Source organism: Scomber japonicus, chromosome 14 (assembly GCF_027409825.1).
Source record: "Scomber japonicus isolate fScoJap1 chromosome 14, fScoJap1.pri, whole genome shotgun sequence".
Taxonomy (NCBI): domain Eukaryota; kingdom Metazoa; phylum Chordata; class Actinopteri; order Scombriformes; family Scombridae; genus Scomber; species Scomber japonicus.
Genome location: NC_070591.1, coordinates 16,227,885 through 16,242,284, shown reverse-complemented (window position 1 = coordinate 16,242,284; position 14,400 = coordinate 16,227,885). Strand labels below are relative to the sequence as shown.

The window sequence follows — 14,400 nt, the reverse complement described above, 5'->3', positions numbered from 1 at the left end:
GATTATCAGTACAATGAGGGAAATTGAACCATTGGTTGATGAGTCACTGTTTGTTGATACTCTTCCTCTACAATGGTGAACCTGTTCAGTAGTATGCATTGAAAGACAGCTTCTTGCATCGTGTTGCATCAGCCAGGGAGCAGATTAATTCAATTACAAATCATTTTACAACTCAATTTTGTGAAATGAGTCATAGCTCTGTGACATGCTCGCCAGCAGATAAAAAAAACTGGTTTTATGAAGACATGGTTTAAAACATGATTTTTAATAAAGAGAGAAAAAACTTGAACAACTGCTAAGGAGATAATAAAAGTTTTATTCATGTACACCATGATACACAAATTGGATCTGTACATAGATATTGCATTTCACCCAAATGATCAAAAATGTTGCACTTTCAATTAAAAAGTAAAACAGGTCTTAAATCTGCTTGCAAAAAAGTGAAGACGTGATGGTGTCACAAAGAAGACTCCAACAGTGAAAACTGAGTTAATTGTAAAATCTGAAACTACTAGAAATCTATAAAATATTTCTCAGACGCATAAAAACAAACTTAAACATCTGATATACTTCTTCATAAATGCTGTAAAATATTTTGGTTGAAATGCATTTTTCCTCTCTTTGAGTGCACACAAACTGTGCGTAACAACAACAAAGTGAATGCAACAAAACAGTATACATTTCAATTGTCGCCTTGATCCTTGATGTCAGTGGGACAACAATCTATGTATAAATCACATCAACATGCAGTAATAAAACATGATAAGGCCCAACAGCAGCCTTTAACAAAGTAGCAATTAACATTCATTTTCAAGGTCATCTAGATATCAAAAGCTGCTTCAATGAGTAGCACCAACTTAAGTTGTTTTTTTACTAAGCTGTAAAAACTTTGGGTGTGATGGAAGGCTACTCAGTGGTAGTTCCATCAGGCACTGTGTTAACCCCCCATCAAAGTTAGTGACATCAGTAACTTAAATGAAGAGACGACATTGATGTACCTCAAACATAATTGCTTTTAAACAGAGCAGTTTCAACAAAGCTGCATCAGTAGTCAGCTTTATATTCTGCATAATGCATAATCAAACATCTCTTTGGGAGAAACAACTTTGTTGTCTTGTTGTCTCCTACACCCCCTACCCTACCCTACCCTACCCTACCCGCCCCCCCAAGTCAGAAACAGAAACCTCCAACGGAATAGTTCTGTGAGAGTGGAATGCTGTCTATCACGATATCTACACTGACCTGAGTAACTAAAGCACTTGAAAGAAAGGCAGCGAGATCTTTGGCATCTCACTGCGCTATCGTGAGGCAATTTGTGAATAAAAACATAATACTCACAGACAAATTGATGTGACAAAGCCACTTACAAGGTGATTGCCAATGTGAGTAATCTTGGCAGACTGACATACAAACTGGGTCAAGTTCTAACTTTGCATATGCTGCAATGCTCTCCACCTTCCTAAAGTGCCCTTGTCAGCATTATAGCTGAAAGATTACTTTTGCTTCCCTACAACTGACAAGCTGTGTCTGAGAACCACAAATGTCCCTCATTGCGTTTGCTGTTATTAAGTAATTAGCAGTGACATGAAAAAGTTATCGCTTACAAGTACTCAAATACAATGAGATCATAGGCTCGTCATCAGAGGCTTGTCAGGCACTATGCTGGTTTCACAGACCAGCTGCTTTGGGGCGATGACGTCGGTGATACATTACACCTTAATGTCTGAGAATCTCATCCTTGCAGCTGCTGAATTTGTAAACAATCGTCTGCCAAAGGTATGTCAACACCGGCATGTACGTTTCAGTGCAAGTGTGTGGCAAGTGTGAGGAGTGCATTAAGGTGTACACTATAAGCAGCACTTCATCACAAGTGTGAGAAAGCAATTTCCCTGTTGCAACTTTTTGATATGCGCATTCCAATGGTGTTCTCAATTTCACTTTGGTAGATGTTGTGTGAAGTGAATGTGTTAGAGAGCTAAAAGACTTCCTCTTATCAGTGCCATGAAAAACAAACACCCATAAAATCTCAACACCAGAGAGCAGACTAAAATATCAGCAGTTCTTTAAAATGCTAAAGGGCACAAATTAGGAGGATGGTGCCAAAAAGGCTGTTGAAAGGGGCAAAAAACAACAAAATCCTGTTAGAGGGATTTACTGTGCAGGGAACAGAGGGCAGAGGGAGGGAGGCAGCTTATATGAAGCACCTTGTTTTCAGGTGGGACGGTGTTTTCTGTTGTGGTTCTCAGAGATATTTTAGGCTTCCTCGTCGCTTTGGGATGGCTGGTACTGGGCGATGGGTTGTAACTTGGTGACGTGGCCGATACCTTTGGTCACACCCTCTCTGAAAAGCACCTTTGCTCCCACCTTCAGGTACTCTGGATGCTTGATGAATCTAAAGCGAACCACTGCTTTCTCCCCTGTCCTCAGCTCCTCCTGTGGTACATTGATGTATCATAAGAACCAAGAGGAAATAAAAGTAAGAATTAAAATAATCCAATAATGTAATGTTGGATAATACTTTCTTAGGAGAGTTTGGTTTAAGGGTTAGTACTTATATTTAAAGGTCAGTGGATGAACTAACCTTGCCGTACACAGCTTCCACAGTGGCGGTCTGTCTCACATTGCCAATGTGCACAGTAACTTGGAAACCCTTGTGGAAGGTCTTGGCATGGAAGAGCAGCACAATCTCAGCCTCAAACATCCAGCAGATAGTGGGATCCATCTCTGGACTCACCATCACCATGCCCTGCAAGAGGAAAAACATATGGACATTGTACATGTATTATCAGTGTGTAAGATAATAAAATATAGTTTAGTTTTAACAATCCACTAATCTTAAAAATACAGTGCACATGTTAAAAGCTTTTCAAATTGCATGTTTTCTTATTGCAGTCATTAAAGAACTATCTAATTAACTGATTTATCAGTGACAATAACATTGTTTGGAATTAAATATTCCATATGAATCAGTACTGAAGTACCACACTAGAATTTCAGCATTAAGTGTCTGACCTTGCGTAGTAGTGACCGGTCAAAGTTGCCTAGTGCGAGTGTAGCAGCCTGGCCGGCCCGGAGTACCCTGCATGCCGAGCGGTTCCTTTGGATGCTTCCAACAGTCAACTTGTGGAACTGGCCCAAATCTGTGGGTCCTACGACAAGATGATCTCCTTCACGGCAAATACCACTGTGCAGTCAAAAGAGAATGCTGGGTCATAAAAAGTCCACTAAAATGCTATTTGAAGGAAGAGGTACACATTTCAACAAACTGACCTGTACAAAGTACCTCCTACCACAGTTCCCACCTCTGGCACTGTGTATATCTCATCCACCTGTAACAGGATGTACATTGCTGTCAATCCTATCATCAAAAGCATTTATGTATTTACACTGCATCTGTAAGGGTGTTTTCTTATGTACCATACATACACAAATGTGACATAGACCTACCTGAAACTCGGTTAGCTGTTGCATAAGTTCCTCCTGCTCCTTGCTGTTGCTGAGAGGAGGGATGATGTTGAAGAAAACCTTGAGTAGTTCCAGACTCTCTCCAGTGACACTGGACAAGGTTATGATAGGTGTGATACTGCCAGGGAGTGCACAGTTACATGATTAGGACACACGGACATCACTGGCTAGTTTCTATGTTCTGTTTAACTACAAGACAGATTTATATACTCATTCAAATATGTATATGTATGTGTTTCATACTTGGGAGACTGGGCGAACTGCTGCGCTGCTGTGACGGCATCGTCCGTGCTGCTTACAACCATAGGCACCTTGTTGCAGCCTGGCTGCTTCAGGACACGCTCCAACTGCCGCACTGTGCGCTCCACAGTGGCCCGCGTACACAGGTCCACCTTACTGATGACAATGAAGATGGGCACCTTCAAGGCCATGGCTAGCCCAAGATGCTCTCGCGTTGTACCAACTGGAAGATGGAGAGTAGGGAGAGAATAGGTTAAGTCCTGTCAGAGAGTTGCTGTGTCAATTTCACTACACTAAATCTTCAGCTGCACCTCATTTATCATGCTTTCACACAATGTTCATTCTTGGTACTGAATACAATGCTTTGGTACAGATCACTTTGCATCAAATGTCTCAGGCAACCATCCATTTTAGACGGATAAGCAAATTCATATCCGTGCAGTACAGGATAATTGTAACCTGAGATAACATTGCTTATCTATAAGCTGACACTTAATGTGAGTCTGAGGGTAAAGGAACCAAACAGATAAGAGCAGGTGTAATTTACCATGACGTATGTTTGTTGTAATATCATAAGAGGAGGAACACGATAGCAGTGCAGGAACATACCCAACCATACTGCAATCGTATCACTAATGCCTACGTTGTCTTTTCCAAAGAGTCGTCTCACAGACCCAGCAGTGTCCTAGTGGCTCATGTTTCTTTGTAAATAAAGTCGGCGCGTGACTGAGAAAGGTATGTATAGTAGACCATGTCCCCAACATTCATGATCCCGACATTCATTTACAGGTCAGCTGGGGTCGGGAAAAGGAAAATCCCTTCAGAGTCCTTTTTAAATGTGAATATGGCTGAAGTGGTGGTGCCAAAATATTTGGCAAAGCATCACAGAATGATACAAGATGATGATTTGGCTTGTCACAGATACGACAAACCTATGCATTACACGGAACCATTACTCTGTTTCATAATTAAAGCTGGGACTCTTGGGTTGCAGACACCCATGTCCTCTTTCTGCCTGTTGCATAGCTAGTGTGGTCCTCATTCTTGACCCCATTTCTCCCCGCATGCTCTATTTTAGAACAGACACCCACACAAACACAGCAACACCTGCGGGGTAAGTAGGGGAGAAATTTAAGCAAAATGATCAACGAATGAATAAGGTTTTTACTCCAGAGGATAATCAGCAGTCCTCTTTGAAGCCTATTTCAGTTTTCATCGGCAGTGTAGTAATGCTTTCGGGTTTTTTTTGTATTGCTTTGTTTTGTTCCATATCCACACTGTTGTTATGTCTCATGTGGCTCAAATGCTCAAAGTATTTTTTGTGCGTATCAGAATTGAAATCAGTTTTCTAATCATTGGGACTCAACTTATTTTCCCTGAAGAGAAATTACCGGTACTTTAGTTTTTACAGCAGTAGATGTAATTTTATTTTTTGAGGTAGCATATTACTACTGAATGAATGTAAATAAAATAGTGCTGATTTACTGAAAAGAACAACACATCCAGGTCCAATGTAGACCAACCATTAAATTGCACGTTTCTTTACAAATGGCGATAACGATAATCAATCCAGCTTTAAGCAGCTCTTGTTTGATTGTTTTGATTATTCCTTAGCAGTCCAAAGTTTTTCTACTTGTTCATCCAGTTATTCTACTACTGCAGGTAGAAAACATATTGTTTCCTTGTTGATTTTTGCAGCCTAAAACACAGGATGTGGGTTGGCGTTGTTGTACAACATTTTGCACAATAAGGGAAATGAGCACTTAAATAAGCAGCTCAATACAGTTCACCTAATGACTAAACATGACAGCAAGCCAGAGTACTAAGTAATGAGTGTTATCTCTAAGGCTCAGGTTTCAACTACGAGTATCCTTGCCATTTCCAAAAGTCAAACTAAACTACAGATTTCTTTATAAACATTATGCTTTTGCTTTCAAAAACAGATTCCATACAGAGGGTCACAAGCAGTGGGTTCTTATCAGGGCCAGCTTGCTGTGCCTGTCAATGCCCCTCCTCCCCTTCTGGCTCACAGTCATGTGGCAGAGTTAACCCACCCTCTCACATGTCAGGATGGCCGAGCGGTCTAAGGCGCTGCGTTCAGGTCGCAGTCTCCCCTGGAGGCGTGGGTTCGAATCCCACTTCTGACATTAATTTTAAAACATATCAAATCCTACAAACACGTACTATTTCTAGTTCTGCATTCTAGTTTTACAGCTTTTGCTACATACTATGCAGGAAGTAAAAACACAAAAATAGCAACTCCAGTTTCATAGTATGTCCTGGACCTGCATATCATACAAGCTTCAAGCACTCAGTCTGAACTATTATCATAACATGTCTGAGTTGGTGAAAACATAATGTATAACACAGACATAACACACTAATACTGAGTCTATTCATAAAAAAACTGTTATGATGAAAAAGGTAACAAGTTATGTTTATGTTTTTTTTATTAAAATGTGAAAGTTATGTGAAGAGCATAAATGAGTGAAGATCAAAAAAATATGAAAAGGTGAAAATAATGTTATAAAAATATAATTTGTACAACACATGGCACACAAATGTGGCTCACACGATTAACCGCTTATTAGGATTGACTTGTCATTTTTCTTAATTTCTATTACTGCAAGTATATTCTGAGCTGCTGCCTTCCACAAGTAAATGTGTCATATCAGAGAGATGCAATCTGGGTGAAATTCAGTGGAATTTGTTTGCTTTTTATCACAGAAAACAATGGGCCTTTCCTATGTGTAAAAACCTATAGTCTGTACGTTATATGGTGAAGGTCAAGTGTTTTGACCTTTTTGCAAAGTCAGCATTATTGACATAGTCAGTAGCTTACTGACCCACTTGTGTCTGTCAGGTTTACCAAATCCACATGGGACCAAGCACAGAGCTACCTCAGGTGGGTCAGAGGTCTTTTACATGAATGGATGGTATTTGAGATATTTTGGGACCAGTAGTGGCAGGCAGGAGCATCTAGTCTGTTACATAAGCTTGGATATCACATGTTTGTGTGGAGTTGTGGTGAAAACAAACACTGGCGGTGTGTTTCAGACTGCCTGACAGCCTGTGTCCCTATGACACTTTAAGTTTCGTTTCACTGTTGGGTAGTCAAGCAACTGAATAAAGTTCATACAGAGGGACATGCAGACTTTTTAGTTGACATAAAATTACGCTTAAAATAATTAACTGAAACTTTAATTAGTCAGTACTCACCAATACCAGTATTTGCACTGACAACCAGCATAGCGAAATCAGGACAGTAGCTGGTAAGGCCGAAGATGGTGGTTTTCAGGTACTTGTGGTGACCCGCCAGATCAATGAATGTGATCATTTTAGAGGCACTCTCACAAATCTCCTCTGCTGTCCGAGACTCGCTGTAATTCACAACCTAGGAAAACGTGAACCAAATATGCAGTGTCAAAGATTATGTAAACAAAAGAGCGTAAAAAAGCATCAACTTATTTTTTAGTTACTGATTTAGAAGTATAGGTCTAGCTAAATATAAGTTACTCACATTATTGTACATGTAGTAGTGTTGATTTTGACATCACTATTACTAAGACCATGTTTTCTTGTCTCATCTCCTTTGAACATCTTGATAAGTAAGAGTAAAAGTATTGTATTAACCCTGTGTTACGGGTGGGTACACATCAAAGATTCTCTAGTCTTCTTTCCTCACCTCTCCTTTACTGTTGAAGCCAAGGATCTCAAAGCTGATGCTTGACGTGCGTCCAGTCTGGATCTCATGGAGATGTCTGAAGAGGTTGAGCCTCGCTCTTCCCCGTCCATTGTCAAGCTCACCCTGTGTTAAAACACCCAACAGGGTGGACTTGCCAGAGTCCACATTACCCAGTACGGCTACTCGCAGGTCCAAGAACTTCAGGAAAAACACAAAGTCAAAAAATCAATTAATCAAAAAGTACAATAACAGCCAAAAAAGCACAGTGCACTTCGGCCCTACTAACCTGCTGGTCATCTGGCACCTTGCGAATGAGAACTTCAGCAATCTTACGAGGCACATCAGAGTCATAGTCTACCTCTCGCTCTCTAAGAATGGTGATGTCGGCTCCAACTCTGTCAGAAAACAGAAAGATAAACAAATAAATAAAATATGGTGTCAAGATAGTGAAATCAAAAATATCATCTATTACTAACCATGTTTTATCTGCTATTAATTTATTTTATTTTGCATTTACTTATTTGGTTCTGATTAGGGACAGCATTAACTCAATAACTAAACCTTGAAACAGGCACAATTCAGTGTGTCTTCCATAAAAAGTGAATTAGATACTTTCTGAACTTACTTTTCTGCCAACTTATGGAGGGTTTTCAGTGATGCCCTCATGTCGTCCTCTGATAGTCCCACCAACATGCCATTATCCTCAACACCAATTTGATAGACAGCTTCTCCGCGACCTTCCTGCAGACGCCATTTCATTTGTGTAGCCAGGTGCTCAAAGCGATATTGCGTTGGGTTCACTAACTTCAGCTAGAGAGGAGAAAAAGATCACAGAAATCAGAACTAAAACCTAAACTTTAGAAATGTATACCTACAATGGGTGTGGTCATTCATTAAAAAAATCTGATGAAAATAACTAACATCACAAAAGGACTAAGGGCATAAAAAATACTAAATAAATATTTGTTAATGTAATTGTAGAAGCAGCTATCCAGATGATACTAAAATTATCTTGCTAATCCATAGTGGTGTCCACGTGAGACTGCAAATACACATTCTGACTTATTACCTACATAATGCTGACAGCTCGTTACAGTGATGATTGACATATTTATGTACTCCACTCCTAACCAATAATTATCATCATTAACGTGTTACATGAAGCAACTAACTCACTTTGAGAACAAAACATCTTTCAAACACAACAAGGTCCTTGCATGACACCTAATTTGCTTACCTTGTACTCTATATTTCCCTCTTCGGCCTAAGAGGTAGAAAGAGAAACAAAAGAGCGTCAGACAAGAGACAGAACAGGAACAACAGCTGTCAGACTGTAAAGAGGTGAGACAACAGGGCATTGATTTGTTAAAAGACACAAAGAAAAGCAATCTGACTGAATGAGCAGTGTGAGTGCACTACTGTGAATAGGTAGTCACTGAAAGCTATACAAACTGACCAACCGCTTAGCTTGCCTTAATACACAGCTACTTAATGTGTTATTAGACAAAGCATATAGGCATGTTAAAATCAATTTCCACTTAGAGTTAGCTGGCCAATATTGGTACAAGTGGGACAAATGTCTCACATGTACAGTATCCTAACAATGATCAGTGGAGGACAGTGGAGCTGGTTTTCATATTGTACATCATACAACAATTGAAGCCATGAAACATGTTGAGACATGTGCCATGGCCACTTGTTCATGGTCATGGTGCTTATCTCCCTACAATTACTTACACTGATGTTAAAAATAAATTATAAATCAAACCCCAAACTTCCTCTATTAGGCTACAAATGTTAAACTAGGCTGAGCTTTAGCTTAGTTGACTTGAGCTCAATGTTTTTTTCTCTCGGGTTACTGAGAAAATAATCAATTATTTAACACGTTTAAATTTAGGTCACTGCACAAATATCTGTCTTTCGTTACTGTGTAGTAACACAGTCCTAGACTGAGTGAAAGTCAGTGGCTGTAACATTCACACTAGCTAAATATACAATGGTCGACCGAGTACACACCCGCCCCCTGTTAGATATTTACAAACACAGCTGTTCCTCCTCTGCTAGCAAGCACAACACAGCCCAGCGGTAGAAATATACTTATAATTATCTATAGCCCATATTTGGCTTGCTATTGTTAACAATACCCTAATGGGCACATTGTAAGCACCAAAATCGCCAATGTTAGCTGAATAAGAACACCCTAATTCATTTTCTTTGTCGCCTCCGACTAGCTACGTGTCACTGCAGGTTCAGTCACAAGCCAGATAAGCCCAAAGGCAGGAAATGCTAGGAGGAACAGTCCAGTGTTATCATCCTTATACATCAATAACAAGCACAAACAAACAGAAACCTGATAGACTTTTGCGAAATAATATTAGCTTGACTACGCTTGCTAGCGGCAGTGTTGTTGGCGTCATTTCAGGCTTACCTCTGGAGGTAGATATGGGGTGTTATTGCTCGGTTTGAAGTTGCGGAAAGATCGAGCCTTTGCTTTCTTGTTCTTGGCAGACGCTTTTTTAGGAGTTACCCCCATCCCAAAGGCATTTCCTGGCTTAACGTTGGACGCAACACCTTGAGATCCAGAGCCGTGTCCATTTCCTGATCCAAATAACTCCGATACCCGCTCATCCATCAGCTACTTTTACAGACCTAGCGTTAAACTTGCAAGCTTTCCACTACCTGGACAAATATGATGTATTAAAATGTGCAGCGGTCCAGGCATGCAGGTGTTTGTATTTTAGTATAGTAATTACCCCGCTGGTGGTAGCTTACAGCCCACAAAATGAAAACAAGGCACCCACGACCCCCCCTTAACTCTTCAAACCGAACAATAACAGCAGTACCGTCCCAGACGAGCGTTTTGAGTTTACAGTGCGCCTACGTCACGGCGCTAGATGTCAAAGGGTGCGCTTGATTTAAACAACCGCTCAGCGCCGGCGAGCGCTTCTCATCGTTTTCGCACGAGATCGTGTTTATGTATAAACCCCGCCTGCCCTGCCTAGTCAAGGTAAGAAAAAACAACATACATACAGCGCTTTTGCAGCGCTTTGCATCAGACGAAAAAGGAAAAAACAAACAAACAGTTGTTTACAAAGAGTGTGATGACCATAGACTGTAAAAAGATGACACAAGATCGAAAAAAATGTCATCAACTTTGTCATCTAATGTCTGACATGGAGTTTGATTTACACGCTGGCATGTTAAGACTTTAAAATAGCTGTGTATTTATATATCAAATAATTTAATGCTAAACAATGGAAATACAGCCGACCACAAAGTACTTTCAAGCATTAGATTCATATACAAATGTTGTTTCAGTGTTTCACCAACAAACAGTGATCAGTTTAGTTGTTCTTCACTCTCTTCTTATTCATCGACACTGAGTTAAGGTTAGGCTATCCACAAATATATAATATACTTCTTAACAATGATTATTTTATAGCCTACACGATTGCAGTACGCAGTGGTGGAATACTCAGATGCTTTACTTAAGTATTACCAGCTAAATATATTCAAGGAACTAAAGTTAAAGTATTTGCAGAAACCAGGCTATAAACTGATGTACTGAATAACTTGTTTTTGTAGCTGATGGAGGCGGAGCTAGTTTGACCTGTTTGACCTGGTCATGGAAGAATACAATTCTTTTTTTGTTACATAAATTTGCATTAATTTTTCAGTTGGTTTCTGTAATATTTGCATTTGTCTACAAAAGGAGACACAAATACAGACACTGTTTCGTGAGGGGCCACAAGCTGAAAAGTTTGAGAACCACTGGTTTAATTAACAGTGCAGTGCCCATATAGTCATCATTATGTTATTTTTTGTAAATTTTTTATCTGAAAAGTAGACCTAACTAGTGCATATTAACTGTAAAATACAATATTTCCCTCTGAGATGTGACAGAGTAGAATAATCAATTAACATAAAATTAAAATACTCAAGTAAAATACAAGTAGGCTACTTTAAATGAGTAAATGTAGTTCGTTACATCTGATCACTGATAGTGTATGATTAGGTAATCAGTAACCTTCTTCCACATCTAAAAATCAGTCAACCTACAACTCGGCTGTTCTAGACCATACAACGCCTCAATTCTTAAACAAAGGAATCAGTAATATTTTTGATAGATCACTATCTTCTTTTTATAAAAAAAACAAAAACAAATACAGAGACATTTGAGTGGTGTGTCCTTTGATCAGCTACAGGGAAATAGTGCCATCATGTGTTCGGTTAAGAATAGGACTCCTATATTGGTTCAAATTCCATGGACCTTTTGGGGATTCAACCTAAACAAAGTTCTTCAATGGAAGTTAAATAACTATTACTATTAATTAATCATGACCATTTTCTTATTGTGAACATGATTTTAAAATGTTACTAAATTGATTTGTTTTTTGGCAGATTTATTAAATTCACCTCCAGATTACATTGGACCTGAAGCCAGTTATTGGCAACATGGTGGATGTACATTACATTTTCTTCTGTTGTTGAAATTACTTTTCATGCAAAGGATGTGTTTTAAGAGGTGGCATTACTCTTAGACTACTCAGTTACAGCTAGTGTATTTCCCAATATTGTTACATTCTGTACAGAGATGTCTTTAGTTTTAAAAGTCTAGATTTATTGATTTGCATACACTTTATTTAGACGCTTCCTTTTTAATTCAAAATAATGTAGTTTGGTCTTTAGAGTCACATGATTAACTAAATACTCTAATCTAAAAAGTAAATAAGACCTATTAGCTCAACATTTTCATAGTTGCACTTTTTTAAAAGATTATTTTTTAGATTTTATTTCTGACTGAATAACATATCTTAAAAGTTAGGATGTCACTTGCATAGAACATTTTAGTCCAAACATGTTTCACATATTTAAGTGCATACTTTATTTCAACAGAAGGAAATTCAAATAGAGTTTAAGACGCACAGTTAACATGAACTTTGACTGTTTTTGCAAAGAGACTGAGATTTTGAGAAAAGCCAGCCAACACCCCTCTGGGGAATGAATACTTCCAGAGTGTGACATTACTGAAACTCAACCCTGATTGGACAGGCGACCTCTGATGTAGGGGCTCAGCCCATTCTGTCCTGGCTGAGAGAAGAGTTTTCAGATTTTTATAGCTTTTAGTTCCTTCAAACCACCACATTCACAGTCACATGTAGATTAAACATTCCCTTGGTTCTGTTTTTTTGGTTAAAATGAGCTATCCACTGGTGATTCTGCTGTGTGTGGGACTACTGCACCAAACCTCCAGCATTGTCCGCATGGATAAACTAGCAGACAACAAGATATGTGGAGATGCCGAATGCTCATGTAAGTCAGAATAGCATGAAAAAGACACAAGACCTGCATGTGTGCAATGTAGTTTTGAAAACTGTTATTGAACAGATCATGAGATGGAACATATGTACTTGATACATTTTTTTGCAAAAAAAAGTGGATTCTTTTTCCTGTATTTCCTTGTTTCCTCTTTTCTTTTGTGTTCATTAGACGTTCTCTCAGTGGCCACAGCCTTGGATGACTTTAACGCTCCTGACTGCAGATTCATCAACATTAAGAAGGGTCAGATGGTTTATGTGTATTCTAAACTCGTACCAGAGGAGGGCGCCGGTGTCTTCTGGTCTGGAAGTGTATGTGAAATTCTTGTTCCATTTTATTTAATAGCAGTTAGAAAAAGCACAGAGGATGTGGAGTGCTGTGGCAAACAGGTGTGGCCTTTCTGACTGGAGCAATTATGTCAAGGAAGACATTTGTTTGATTTTATTGTTTGAAATGAGTGAGAATTTTAATGATATTAGTTTAGTATGGAATGTTAAATACATAAAGTGTATACTGTAAAATGTGGTGTGTGGTCATTTTAAAGAGAGCCCATGTTATTTGTTATTTATTTGGCAGATTTATAGTGAGCGGTATGTGGACCAGATGGGTATCATTGGATACTTCCCTGCAACTATGGTGAAGGAGACGCAGAAGTTTAAGGAAGACACAGTCAAGATTCCCACAACTGTGAGTCACTTTTTTAGCAATATGTCTGAGATGCACATTTGTGTTTTTCTATAATGCTAGGTGTTAGTCAATATTTATATTGCTTATAATTCAATTTTTGTTTTGTCTTTGCAGGAAATGGACTTCTACTGTGATTAAGGCACAAAACATTGAGGCCTCTTCTTCCCTTCTTCTTGTGCTTGTTTTTGTAATCCAGGCTATTATGCAGAAAAGTGCAGATTTCCTCCCTGGAGCAGGTGTGTCAGGTCATGTAACAGTCTGACACGCCTGCTGTTGAGTCATCTAGTCGTATCTGTCTTGGTCTGTCTCTCATTCAGTAACAGACACTTTGCTCAATAAATCTCTTTCATGTCAATGCAAAAATGCTGATTATTTGAAATGATAAGAATTATTTTTTATTGCAACTTTGCTTTTTGATGCATTTTTAAATTCGCTTTGAAAGGTTGAAAAGACCCACTCATGTTGTACAGTATTATGAATTTCAATTCGTAACGCTAGTGTAGGTTTTTATTGCAATGTCAAGGCCTCTTGACGCTGTTATCAAGGACAAAGAGTTCTTTTGGAAACTATCTACATTTCACACAGTACCTTTGTTTATGAGTTGCATCAGTAAAGGTGAATTGCTGAGTTATGGTGGTATCGGTTGCAACATCAATGAGATGGAAATGTAATGAGATGAGATGTAATTTTGACAAATGAAGTGTAACAAATCTATTGTCTACAGCAGCACTTGTAAGACGTGGAAAAAATAGAAAAACGAGAAGTGACGGAGGAAGACAGTTACTGGTTTTATGTGGGCACTTTATACGTTAGGAGGGTTGAAAGTGACAAACCTGGAAATGGCAATATCTTTTTTAGGGGCTGCACAAAGAAACAGTCTTTTTTCACCCAGACTCAGTCATTGCTTCTCCCTCTCCAACTGTTTCTCTGTCAGTTCAGTTTATTGGCATGGCTAAACCTTAAATATTCATTAAACCAAAATTACAGCAGTCTTTAGTGTTGGT

At 38.9% G+C, this 14,400-nt stretch overlaps 2 protein-coding genes and 1 non-coding gene across 3 annotated transcripts; 2 read left to right on the top strand and 1 right to left on the bottom strand.

Moving 5' to 3' along the window:
* Positions 1-1,162: 1,162 nt before the first annotated feature.
* gtpbp2a (GTP binding protein 2a) lies at positions 1,163-10,204 on the bottom strand. Its single transcript, XM_053333391.1, has 12 exons — positions 9,819-10,204; positions 8,628-8,654; positions 8,016-8,200; positions 7,677-7,785; positions 7,391-7,588; positions 6,925-7,099; positions 3,709-3,928; positions 3,448-3,583; positions 3,271-3,329; positions 3,013-3,184; positions 2,582-2,746; positions 1,163-2,433 (listed from the first exon to the last, which is right to left on the bottom strand). The coding sequence occupies exons 1-12, from the start codon at positions 10,020-10,022 to the stop codon at positions 2,254-2,256; spliced, it is 1,830 nt and encodes a 609-aa protein (XP_053189366.1). The 5' UTR covers positions 10,023-10,204; the 3' UTR covers positions 1,163-2,253.
* Positions 5,770-5,852, top strand: trnal-cag (transfer RNA leucine (anticodon CAG)). Its single transcript has one exon. It is a non-coding gene; the product is annotated as a tRNA-Leu (tRNA).
* Positions 10,205-12,480: 2,276 nt separating the features above from the next.
* On the top strand, positions 12,481-13,982 carry LOC128373136 (otoraplin-like). The gene is made up of 4 exons (XM_053333396.1): positions 12,481-12,703; positions 12,881-13,020; positions 13,286-13,396; positions 13,511-13,982. The coding sequence occupies exons 1-4, from the start codon at positions 12,589-12,591 to the stop codon at positions 13,532-13,534; spliced, it is 390 nt and encodes a 129-aa protein (XP_053189371.1). The 5' UTR covers positions 12,481-12,588; the 3' UTR covers positions 13,535-13,982.
* The last annotated feature ends 418 nt before the right edge of the window (positions 13,983-14,400 follow it).

What these genes read in the sequence shown, in the direction of transcription:
- gtpbp2a (XM_053333391.1), bottom strand. Translation starts at nt 10,022, where the DNA reads ATGGATGAGCGGGTATCGGAGTTATTTGGATCAGGAAATGGACACGGC. An exon ending in AGGGAAATATAGAGTACAAG is followed by an intron (nt 8,201 to 8,627) that starts GTAAGCAAATTA and finishes TCTCCTCTCTAG; the next exon opens with CTGAAGTTAGTGAACCCAAC. An exon ending in ACCGGTCACTACTACGCAAG is followed by an intron (nt 2,747 to 3,012) that starts GTCAGACACTTA and finishes TTCCTCTTGCAG; the next exon opens with GGCATGGTGATGGTGAGTCC.
- LOC128373136 (XM_053333396.1), top strand. Translation starts at nt 12,589, where the DNA reads ATGAGCTATCCACTGGTGATTCTGCTGTGTGTGGGACTACTGCACCAA. An exon ending in TGGAGATGCCGAATGCTCAT is followed by an intron (nt 12,704 to 12,880) that starts GTAAGTCAGAAT and finishes TGTGTTCATTAG; the next exon opens with ACGTTCTCTCAGTGGCCACA. An exon ending in CAGTCAAGATTCCCACAACT is followed by an intron (nt 13,397 to 13,510) that starts GTGAGTCACTTT and finishes TTGTCTTTGCAG; the next exon opens with GAAATGGACTTCTACTGTGA.